Source organism: Haliotis rubra, unplaced genomic scaffold, assembly GCF_003918875.1.
Source record: "Haliotis rubra isolate DU_JTF1 unplaced genomic scaffold, ASM391887v1 Scf1074, whole genome shotgun sequence".
NCBI classification, from domain to species: Eukaryota; Metazoa; Mollusca; class Gastropoda; order Lepetellida; family Haliotidae; genus Haliotis; species Haliotis rubra.
This window is the reverse complement of record NW_025764975.1, coordinates 234863-247295: the sequence shown is the minus strand read 5'-3', so window position 1 is coordinate 247295 and position 12433 is coordinate 234863. Positions and strand designations below refer to the sequence as shown.

The window sequence follows — 12433 nt, the reverse complement described above, 5'->3', positions numbered from 1 at the left end:
AGATTTCATGAAACATATAAATCATTTGCTTGGATTGATGTTGCCATATTTACTTATAAGGTTAGAATAAAGTCCTGTGCATTAACCTATTTTTTTTAAACACGAACATTTGGGTATTGCACATCATAGGAACTAAAACACGTGTTACAGTTATGCTTACATCTGACACTTGTGTACAGGTTAGAAATATGGTGTACAATGCTAAATGTGTAATTGTCTTATGTAAGTATTTTTCAAACGGACAAAAAAATTTCAAAGGATGAAAAACGTATAGCCTATATCCATGTATGGCATGATATTGAATAAGATAATAAATGTAGATAATGAAATTAGTTTCGTGAAAAGATACGCGAAATATACATTACCATACTGAAACAGTAGGCAGCATGATAGTGTGATTGTGTATACTCTTACTCAACAGACCTTCACCTTAAACAAATTGCCAAATATACTGAACAACATTAGAAACGCACCACACTACAATGCACTGAACAAAATGTGAAAATACAGGATGGAATGAATGAATGATCAATTATGATAGGGATCGCAACAAGTAAAACACACATGGTGGTTTGAACTGTTGCATCAAAACAAAGTCACATTTGTGACTCGATATCATGAAAATCATGACATGCACGTGATTTTAAAACGTTTGACGTAATAACCACAAATGGTATAAAAAACCACCATTGCCAAACTGTTAATCACCAGTTTGAGTGAGAATTCAACCGTGATTGACCCTATTTACCATGTCACGTTTGACACCGGAACGAGAAAGGGCAGTGGGTTACTTGAATGCCCGATGGTCGACTCGGGATGTGACGTAAACATTCAACTACCATTATTCCTCAATTGTCAGACTCAGCCAAGGCTTGCAGCAGACTGTAAGTACCCGTGACCGTCAACGTCCTTGACAACAACGTGTCACCATGCCCAGACAAGACGACACATTGTGTTGTCCCACTTACGGAACAGAACCCAGACTGCTACACGTACAGCTTTGACAATACAGGGGCAACGTGGAAACATCAGCGACCAAACCGTACGGCGCCGTTTACACCAGTATGGCCTCAATGCTCGGCGTCCCTACAATGACCCCATCTTAACACCCAGACACCGATGAAAAGATTTCCGCCCGTAGAAAAGCTATCCTAACCCTAACCCTAAACCTATACAATGCTGAATCTAAACCCTAAACCCTTGAAATAATCATAATAATTAGAATAATATAGGACAAACTTTATGGATAACAACTTCACCAATAAAAAAGAAGTTGTTATCCATAAAGTTTGTCCTATATTGTACTTCCCAACTTCTAAAATGCCACTCAAAGAAGTTATAATTAGAATACTTTTCAAGGGGGAGTTACGGGCCGAACTCTTACCACACGGGCCTCATATTGTGTACGTTAGTACGACGTATTTGAAACGTTCTCGGTTTCAGTCAACGTCTTAATGGCAATGTAACAGCATCTTTTCGCAATGATTTAATATTACATTTACTCCTTATATGTTAGAAATGATATCCCAGATTCAATGATTGTATATATTTATCTGTGTTTACATGTTAATCCAGAAATTGGCACTTATTCTCTAAACATGTGTTTCAGGGTGTCTGGCAGTAAAGGAATATATCTCACAAGCCGTAAACAGTGTCTGGTCTTCAGTATAGCCAAACACAACCCGGTTACATTGGGATTACTGAGTACTTGGCACCGGATAATTCTCTCAATATGTAGTTATCCGCCATGTGGTTTGTTATGATGCAACGTGTACGCACACTACTGGTGGAGCATGTGTTTCCCCGAGCTGGCATTCTGCCAAACACTTATGTCGGGCAATATTAACGCCGTTTACCTGGCGGCGAGGTAGTCGTCTTACTAGCTGCGTGGTGCCTTTACACTTGTAAAATGGAGCTATCAACACTTACTTTCTTCTCTCTCGTGCTGTGTAGTATAACAGACGTACATGCTGGTGCCAGGCGTAAAGCCTTGGCTAAACGGGTGGGCCTGATGGAAGAGGAGATCATTTTATTGAAACGTACAACTTTTACTGAGACTAAAATGATTGAAAACTTTGAAGAGTTGAAGTCGTCACTGAAAGAAGAACTGACCAAAACATTCGTTCCTCCCTTGATCAAGCGCTTAGTCAAACAAGCTATTGCCGACATCATGAAAAGAGACTACATTGGGAATACCATCTGCGCACATATGGTCAAAGAAGTTCAAAGCCTGAAAGCAACCGTAGAAAGCGCAACGACACAGCTTAAAAACGTAACTCAAGAGTTGAGACATGTTCAACGAGAAAGAGACACTTACCGAGAAAGTCTCGAAGAAGTACATGGCGAGTTAACCAAAGACATTCGTGCGTTACAGCTGCAGTTGAATGAGACTGCAGCTGACCTGCGTGATGCAAGGATGCTGAAATCTGAACTGAATCAGACCAATGCTGATATTTTTGAAACAAAACAAAAAGTCACTGGTCTTACGGAGAACTTGATGACACTGAATATGACTTGTTGTTGGACGAAGAAAGAGATTAAGGAGGAGGATGTTAATGAAAGTTCGCTGACAACATCGTCATTGTCGCAGGTGTCATTGACCACTTCGACCTCGACGTATCCCGGAAGTACAGCAGGTGAGAGTTTTAGCAAATTTCAGTCGCTTAATTAACGTTCTATCTTGATATTCCAACCAGAAGATATGACAATAACATTATTTTTTTTAAAATTTAGCCAATGTTTACAGTCATACTGCATACGTGCTAAATATGCATCTTTTGAAACAGTATAAGAGATAAACTTTCTGTGTTATTATATTGTGAAAACGTTTCATTTCTGAATATGACAGTTTTAAGCTACCCTTATTTCAAACGCTTATTTACCAATAAAAAGTGTGAACAAACAGACTATGTCATTACAGGACATGTCAACAAAGGGTTTCTTGGGCATGTGAACATAATGTTTATTAGGCATGGCAACATAATGTTTATTGGGCATGGCAACATAATGTTTATTAGGCATGGCAACATAATGTTTATTAGGCACGGCAACATAGGGTTTATTAGGCGTGGAAACATAATGTTTATTGGCGTATGAACATAATGTTGATTGGACATATACACTAAACGCCAAAAGAAACGTAACCCTCCTTCCTTAATGAATTTCTTAAAACCTACTCAAGTAAGGATGAAACTTTCTGCTGCATATGGTGACCCCAGTCTGTCGGTAGCGCTGAATAAGTCTTATCACCGTGATACGGTGGCATACGAGGGCGTTGGCAACAACATTGTATGTCGACCTCATCTGCAACATCCTCTCTTTGGCTGGCTCTTTCGCTCTCTTCAGCTGTTACTCGTGGCATATTTCTCGTACTTGTGTATCATATCATGCATTCTAGGCTCTCTTCATACCCTATAGAATCATTCTACACGTGAGATTGATGCAAATACTGCATGAATATTGCTACGTTTGGCGATTGATATAGCTATGTGTAAACAGAAAATGGAAAAATACTACTTTGCACTCGAAAATGTTAACAGAGAAAATTGTAGGTGTTCCTAAACACTTTTCACAATATCAAAGACACGTTGTACTTGTTTTCACTAGTGCAAATCAGCAGAAAATGTTTTAAAAGACTGAAATCATAGGAATGATTCTCGTACAATTTCACACACTCTACAACAGTTGTTCCCTGTTTTAATAGTTTAAAAATGGGGACTTTAAATGGTTTATCTTTGTCTCAAAGCAGAATTGTATTTCAACCTTTCTTTGTACATCTAAATCACTGCTATTGGTTTATTTTGGCATGGTCGAAAATAGGACTCTCCTGAAAAAGTTGCATTTCACCTAAATATGAATGCATTTATGAAATGCCTTTTGTGATTTGCATAAAGCTGTGTTGTTAAGCTTTCATGTAAACTAATACCATCTAACATAGCTTTGATAGTCTTAAAGTAATTCATAAAGGTAGGAGGGTAACGTATCTTTTGGCGCTTAGTGTATTTCAGTGTGTGTGTGTGTACTTATAGGTTATTTGGTATCTCAACTTAGATTGCATTTGAACGTAAGGTTAGGAGGACATGCCAATGGTGCTGGCTTTGTCTTACATCACTACAAAGTTAATCCTATCTAATTGGCTTCCTATTATGTTGTTATCTTTGTACATTAACACACCCCACCCCCAGTCTTGCCTTTGTCATTACAATGCATTGTTATCTGTGTACATTCTCCCACCTTGCATGTTGTAAACATGTTTAATCTATATATATTCACTCTGTGCACCGACTCAGCATTCACCAGATGAAGGAGCAAGAGTTAGCTCTGAAACGTCGTATAAAGAATACAAGAAGTTATTATCCATAAAACGTGTCCTGCATTCATACACGTCTGCACTTTGCACAACAGACTCTTTCAATGTTGTATCTGGTGTTATAAGCTCAATGTAAGTAGTCAATGATTTGTTTGACAGAATGATCGCAGCTAATGACATCCAAACCTCCGAAGTCTAGGGACATCCAGATATAACGTGTATTAAAAGGAGACATTTATATTAGACCCAAAATTGCGTCAAAGTGCTTCGACATATCTGGTGAATACAAAGTTAGGGTTCTATAATGAAGCTTGTTACTTATAAAGTATGTTGAAAAAACTTTTCTTGTTAAATCGCTTACACATTAATTATTTAGAACCACGGCGGGGAACACCAGAAATGGGCTTCACATGTTTTACCAATGTGGGGAATCGAACTCGGGTCTTCGGCGTGACGAGCGGATGCTTTAACCACTAGACTACCCCACCTCCCCTAACAGTAATGCACAGGAGGAAGCAGGACAAATAGACAAAATACATGTGGTACAAGGATAAAAACAGTGCATTCATTACAAAGGTCACACTTTCACACTTGGTAACACTTTTTCAAAAAGCAGCTGATCACACACACACACACACACACACACAAAATTTTAACATATATGATGATCAACAAACGAGAACACAACCACCTTGGTAGGATTCGGAATAAGAAAACATTAACATGACAAAATAGACAGCAGTCAGAGCTCATATAGATCACAATACAGACTTTAAAATCTTCAGACAGTTACAAACACTCTTCAAATGTACATTCAAATAAAAAAGATTACAGTTCCAAAACAAACCGAAAGATAAATTACTAGCAGCAAAGCATTAACCTTGAATTATTTTGGAAAACACTTTCAAACAATATCACAATCGTGTCAATAATGGATAGATCCCTTCTCAAATCTTTTATGCATTATACTCCTCAAACACACAATCACATTTACCTCCACCTTTACAACCTACAAGCAACACACATTCTTCCTTTGCCAACTATTCTCTCTTTGCCAAATAGTAAAACCCCTGATCCATATGTAATTGCACATGAATTTCTAAAGGAGTCGAGAAGTTTCATTGTCCCTATTCTCATTGTTCTTTTAATACACTTTATGCCTTTGGCTATTTCTCTCCCATTCGGGGTAAGGACATATTTTGCCCTTTGTTAAAATCTGGTGACAAGAACGACCCCTATAATTACTGTGGTATATCATCCATTGACTCCCTTTGTTATTTACATCAATTCTAAATAAAGATTAAAATTTGGTCCGATTTAAATAATGTCATTTATGAATATCAGTCTGGTTTCAAGGAAAATTATTCCACAATACTTCGCATTTTTCAGGCTATCATACAGAAATATTTATGCAAGAAACAGTAGATATTATTGATTTTTCAAAAGCTTTCGAGACACTAAAACATGATGAACCTTTACTCCGTAAGGTTGGGTTAGAGGGGATGATATTATACTATCATTACCTTTATGCCTGTGTAAGAACCCCTGATGGGCTTTCTAAACGGTTTCCTTGTAATGTGGGTACCCGTCAGGGATGTTTTCTTAGCCCTCAAATATTTATAATATTTATGAATGATTGATGTACAATTAAGCAACATGAAGGTGGTAAGGGAATGTTTATTTCCGCTGTTTTTAATGTGTATGACCTTGCTAATGCATATTCAACTGCAGAAGAAAGATAAATGCCCTTAAATTATTTTGTAAAGAAACAGGAATGAAAGTAAGTCTTTAGAAAACTAAAGTTTTGTTTTCAGAAGTGGAGGGCCTTGATCTTATGAAAAGTGACGTTTTAATTTTACACCAAAACTTGTTTGGTCCAGAGCAAAATAATGTTTAGCATTTCAAGCCAGAGGGTCAATTTTATCAGTTGATCATTTTCAAAAGAAATGTGGGGACATTAATTGTACAGATTTATACCAAAAACATGATGTATTCACTGATCGCACCAATTTTATGCTATGGCTCTGAAATATGGGGAACTTCTTTTTTTTTAAAGTTTTGAATCTGTACAGCTTGATTTTCGTGAATAAAAGTATCTTAAAATACATAGGTCATATTGTAATTCTATGGGCCTGACTGAATGTGGCAACTTCCCCATGACAGATTACCCTTTCAAAGTTACCTTATGCTTAAGTCATTCGATGATAGTGGTACAACAACATGGGCATCCAAAGTTACAAAGTATTCTTGTATATTCTGCTTTTGGATAGCTTGGTTTCGTCAAGATGTTGGTGATGTAAAAAATGTTTATAAGCTTATTTAAACAAATATTATCAGATATTTTAAAACAGTCTTGTACACTTCCTTGAGTAATTCCTCCAAATGTACTGGTAACTATTATCAGTATTTTAAGTAAGTATTAAATGTTGAATGTTATTTACCGTTTAACCTTTCTACCCATTTAATAGCTCCTTTGGTACAAATTAGGTGTAGTGATTTTAAGATAGTTGTAGAAATGGCATTATATCAACACTGACTATAATAAAAAGATTCTGTACATCATGTAAATGTAAAGGTCTAATCTATATTGAAGATGAATTCCATGTATTGTTTATTTGTGAATCCTATTCACAAGTGAGAGAGAAGTATGTTACAAAGTTTGTTTAAAAAAACTTACATTTTATATTTTGTAGCTAAACTTATATTCATACAGACTTAGAATGCTATTCACTCGGACAGCCGACATTTCGATCTTAACCACCACACACTGCCACGTGTTTGTACCCTTGTTGTTTATCAAAGCACGTTGCCTCCAACAACAAGTACGGCTGTGTCAGCTACAGTTTCCGCCTCAGATAGTAGTGTTAGAATTACACTTCCGCCGTCGCTCGGTATGCTGACATTTTGTGAGTGTTTCACAGAGTTTGCCTGACAGAAATTACAACTGTGTTGCACAAACACCGAATAAAGTTACCATGCTGCCCTTCACACTGCGTGGTAAACACTGAAGTTTAGTCTGCTTGACATTAGAATTTACGGAATTGACTAAAATACCATGTACACTAAACAGGCAGGGTGGGATGGGGACATTAAGGAAAGTCAGTTTTGAATTCCAGTCACGGTTAATGAATTCAAACTAAACAGTCGGTCATTCCATAAATAGAATGATGAGTATATAAAGTCCATAAAGAGAAATTATGAGTAGGTATAAGTGCATGTGTTTTTGTTTGTTTGTCTGTTTTATCTTTCAGTGTTAGAATGTGAATATTCATGTATGGTTATATATAAAATTTGAAGTCCCCGTAGAATATACTCGCTTCAAACCTAACCCTAACCATGTAGGCGAACAGATTCTTTAGTTACACCGTTCATGTCTATATTTCAAAACGAAATAACAATCTATTCACTTACAACATTTCAACCTTGAAGAGCATCTCAGCTTTTAACACAGACAGTGCATAGCTTATTACATTTTCAAATTCAAACTGTAATAATAACTTTAGGAAGTATTCTTGGTTTTTTCCTGCAGAGATACACGGTCTTGATGAACAGGTATCTGAATCAAATCAAACCATATATATTAAATACCTCTGCTATAACATGTATTTGGAATTTATCCATACATAATATTGAAAGGCAAAATATGAAAGGTGAAAACTGAGGCCAATAGTAGAAATGCTTATGTGCTGTGTACAGTTTTCTGATCAACATATTCACTGTTTAAGCCTCGACTGACCCGAGCCCGAGCAGAGCGGTTCCACCAACGCCAGTGGCAACACAAGACTCTGATCTACACGGTAGGTAGGAGAACCCAGCAGGCAAGAAGCTCAGTCTTTGACGTGGAGATTCTGACTTGAGGGATAGGTCTCACCTATGGTATCGATCGACGTTCATGTTGTGAATCACTGGATTTCAAACTGTAAAAACTAGATTTAGGAAGTGTTACTTTTTTCCTGCATAGACGCGTGGTCTCGATGAAAAGTTATCTCAATCGAATTGAACCATATATATTTAATACTTATTCCATAAGAGATGTATTTAGAATTTAATCATACATAATATTGAAAGGCAAAACATATGTTGAAAGGCGAAAACTGAGGCCAGTAGTCATAATGTGTGTACAGTTTTCTGAATAAAATATTCCCTGTTTCAGCCTCGACTGACCCGAGCCCGAGCAGCACGGTTCCACCAACGCCAGTGACGACACAAGTCTCTGATCTACACGGTAGGTGGGAGAACCCAGCAGGCCGGAAGCTGAGTCCTTAATTCTTCCTGCATTTAACACGCTGATGGACATACCTGTAGAGATTCTGACCTGAGGGATGAGTCTCACCTATGGTATTGATCGACGTATATTTTGTCAATCACAGGATTTCACGAACAAGATATTTGTGAGGTCGCCACCTAACAGTTGGAATACTGCTGAGTGTGGCTATAAATAACAAACAAAACACTGTGACATAAACCAGCGTTATATCTTTTGACCCTAACAAATACCAAACAACAGTTGTACTGACACTATCAACTTGTAAAGTTCAACAAACATCATCTTTCTCCAGGCGTACACAAGATATTGCGACAACTTCTGGTTCTAACAGAGAGTTGTGTATAAACACACCATCCATAATTCCAGAAACCACATGTTGACATTCCCTCCATGTTGTATTGTTGTCAGCCATGATGGAATTGTTTAAATGATGTAGCAATGTCCGAGTCACGTCTCACATGATGAAAACATTGTAGATGTGTGACGAAGATGTCTGATGTACACAGTTTACTTTGTGTTGCAGCGACTCTATCACCAGCAGTCCGCGACCTCTTCTCCGCCACCTGGTTAGGTGACCTGGAGAGAGTGAAGCGGATCCTGTCAGCGGGTCAAGTGGACATCAACACTAGAAAAGGACGGTGGAACTGGACACCGGTGATGTCGGCAGCACGGTGGGGACACAAAGCTTTGGTGGAGCTCTTTGTGGCTAGAGGGGCTGATGTGTCACTGGTGGACGTAGAAGGTGACAACGTCCTTCACTGGGCCAGTATGGGTGGAGACCTGGAGATCGTGAAGCTGATCCTGTCACAGAGCGTGTTGGACATCAATGCCAGGGACAACAACGGGAGGACAGCGGTCTACTGGGCGAGAGACTTTGAACATCAGCAAGTGGTGGATCTCCTGGTGTCACTTGGTGCTCACTGAAGTCAGTGTTGGTGTGGACAGAGACGGAGCACATGGTGATTTCCTTTTATTCTTTCTGCATATAAATAAACTTGTTGAATGTATTTTCAGACATTTTGTCATTTGTTTATTGTGTTTGGAACCTCGCGTGATCAGGTAAGAAAATTGTGAAATGAGTGTAATCATAAACGGTGAGTGATTGTACGTAAACGTCGGCGTCTTAACATTATTCTGTGTTAAATTTGTTCTGAGAGTATCGCGAAATGTGAAACAGACAACAACAAACTGTTTGTTTACATGTCGCTGCACTCTGTGACCTCCGACTGAGGTGCCATTTGTACAGTGGCAATGACGTGACACCGCTGGTGACGTCACAAATAACACTTTCTGCAGTGACAAAATCAAACTTATAACAATCATCGCCCAAATCATCTCAGCTTTATTAATCCAATCAAGGACGTCTATTCACTGTCTTTTCGATAGGTATTCAACCATGCAGTTTCCCATCCGGCACTCTCATTGCAGTCTTTTCTGAAAATTGCAGTAAAAAAATACAATGACGTCACATACAAATAATATTTGTTTTTACAAATATTATGTTAATAATAATATACCTCAAAGAATAGAAATAAATATAATTATCACCTATTGAAACCATTCAGAGAGAAAACAACTTAAGCTTTAAAAATATTGACACAGATATAAAAAATGGATGGAGTTTACGACGTCATGACAGAACTGTTTGTTACGTGGTCAGTGTGACCTGCCAAGTAACTATACTGAGTCCCAAAAAAAATTCACAAAATGTAATCTGAAAAATAATGAATAATGAATGTGAAGTTTCTTTTTTTGACTCAGTATATCTCATATGTAAACATGGTAAACATATGGATGTTAGTGAGTGAGTGAGGTTCGTTTTACGCCGCACTCCGCAATATCCCAGCTATATGGCGGCGGTCTGTAAATAATCGAGTCTGGACCAGACAATCCAGTGATCAACAGCATGAGCATCGATCTGCGCAATTGGGAACCGATGACATTTGTCAACCAAGTCTGCGAAACTGACCACCCGATCCCGTTAGTCACCTCTTACGACAAGCATAGTCGCCTTTTATGGCAAGCACATGGGCTGCTGAAGACCTATTTTATCCCGGATCTTCACGGGTCACATATGGATGTTGATGGAGAGACGAAGGTGGGAGAGATGGAGGATAGGGGGTGGAGTTAGTTATTAACGTTGTTTATGCGGAGAGTGAACGGTGGTATTCATTTGCCCAAATAGTTGGCATATTAACCTTTGTGTAACGCCCGATGTGAAGGTGTGGAATTATATATAGTATTATTGAATTTTCTGTATATTTGTATAAAACAGTATGTATTCAAGATATATTGTAAAAGAACAAGAAAATATTTTTTTAATATCCTCAAACGTAAACAATATGTTACAACTACAATGGAATACCTCGGATATTGTCAAACTGTACTTATTGTTTGTGGCTACTCACATAGGAAATGAGTAGGAGCGGTCTGCAGCAACATGTTCAACAAACCTGGCCACGTGTTGACGTCGGTAAGTATGTATTGAGGGCAAACCTGGCCACGTGTTAACGTCCATAGGTATGTATCAAAGTAAACCTGGCCACGTTTCGACGTCCGTAAGTATGTATCAAAGGTAAACCCTGGCCACGTGTCGACGTCCGTAAGTATCTATCAAGGGCAAACCTGTGAACGTGTCGACGTCCGTAAGTATGTATAACAGGTACAGCTGCCAACGTGTTGACGTCCGCAAGTATCTTTCAAGGGCAAACCTGGCCACGTGTTGACGTCCGTAAGTATCTATCATGGGCAAACCTGGCCACGTGTTGACGTCCGTAAGTATGGATTAAGGGCAAACCTGGACACGTGTTGACGTCCGTAAGTATGGATTAAGGGCAAACCTGGCCATGTGTTGACATTGGTAAGTATGGATTAAGGGCAAACCTGGCCACGTGTTGACGTCCGTAAGTATGGACTAAGGGCAAATCTGGCCAAGTGTTGACGTCCGTAAGTATGCATAAAGGGAAAACTGTGGCCCCTGTTCACACTTGTAACACATGTTCGACGAAGATTTAAAGTCCTTCTGCCTTACGACTGCTCGCCCTCAGGACCGGTTTATCCAAAAATGGGAATGGCATTACACATTCAGATCACACCCTCAGATAACTACACGACACGGTTTGGCGCATCTGAGATGGAAAAAAGAACATATACAGATGAGAAAATGGTAGCGTATGAGCTTGGAGGGAATTTGTTTCAACTGAAAATGAAATGTTAGCGCTCATTGTTTTAAATATATCAGAATAGCAGTGGAACTTGTTAGTGTGTGAAGTCGGAAGGAATTTGTTTGAAAATCCAATGTTTTGAATATCGGTCCGTTTCTAGCTCCCTCCCTCCCTTGAACAGAACAGGAAACAGAAATTAATGACGGTAAGTGTCATCGGCTTGGGGGCTGTGCAGACACTTACTAGATCGAAAACCAAACGTAATAGCGGCAATATCCGCCTGACTTGAACTCTGGTTGAACACATAATACTGCTTGCCATTGATAGCCGAATTATCTTGTGTATCCTACATAAAATAACAGTGCAAACTCCCGTAGGCCTCCTTCACAACGATATACATACCGCCATTCCGACGTCATTTCCCAGGGTAACAGCTTTTTGTTCATTAATCACCCTTTTTTCAAAGAACCATTGGAATAATTAATGTTTTTAGATAATTGTGAGACATTGCTATAACACTGCGACTATGCTTTGACGAAAATGTTTTTTCTAAACCTCGTCGAAATGTTTGGAAAATGTTATATGTTTATTGGTGGGCTGTTGGTCCGGCGGTGTTCAACGATGCCGATATTAGTCCACGCCGATACCTTGTTACATGGGCTGACGACTTGCAAGTAAAAGCAGGAATACCGT

General features: G+C 38.7%; 1 protein-coding gene across 3 annotated transcripts; it reads left to right on the top strand.

The window, feature by feature from the left end:
- The first annotated feature begins 1865 nt into the window (after positions 1 to 1865).
- LOC124280160 lies at positions 1866 to 9583 on the top strand. 3 transcript variants are annotated; one of them, XM_046716047.1, is made up of 4 exons: positions 1867 to 2636; positions 8035 to 8106; positions 8463 to 8534; positions 9100 to 9583. In XM_046716047.1, exons 1-4 carry the CDS (start codon positions 1910 to 1912, stop codon positions 9498 to 9500), a joined length of 1272 nt encoding a protein of 423 aa, XP_046572003.1. In that variant the 5' UTR covers positions 1867 to 1909; the 3' UTR covers positions 9501 to 9583. The 3 variants fall into 3 exon arrangements, with proteins under 3 accessions (XP_046572020.1, XP_046572003.1, XP_046572013.1); XM_046716064.1 differs by lacking the exon at positions 8035 to 8106 and having other exon boundaries at positions 1866 to 2636; XM_046716057.1 differs by lacking the exon at positions 8463 to 8534.
- Positions 9584 to 12433: the final 2850 nt, after the last annotated feature.

Bases quoted from the DNA above. Each gene is read 5' to 3' on its own strand.
- LOC124280160 (XM_046716047.1), top strand. From the start codon at position 1,910: ATGGAGCTATCAACACTTACTTTCTTCTCTCTCGTGCTGTGTAGTATA. The intron at 2,637-8,034 runs GTGAGAGTTTTA...TCACTGTTTAAG, and splicing joins GTATCCCGGAAGTACAGCAG to CCTCGACTGACCCGAGCCCG. The intron at 8,535-9,099 runs GTAGGTGGGAGA...TTTGTGTTGCAG, and splicing joins ACAAGTCTCTGATCTACACG to CGACTCTATCACCAGCAGTC.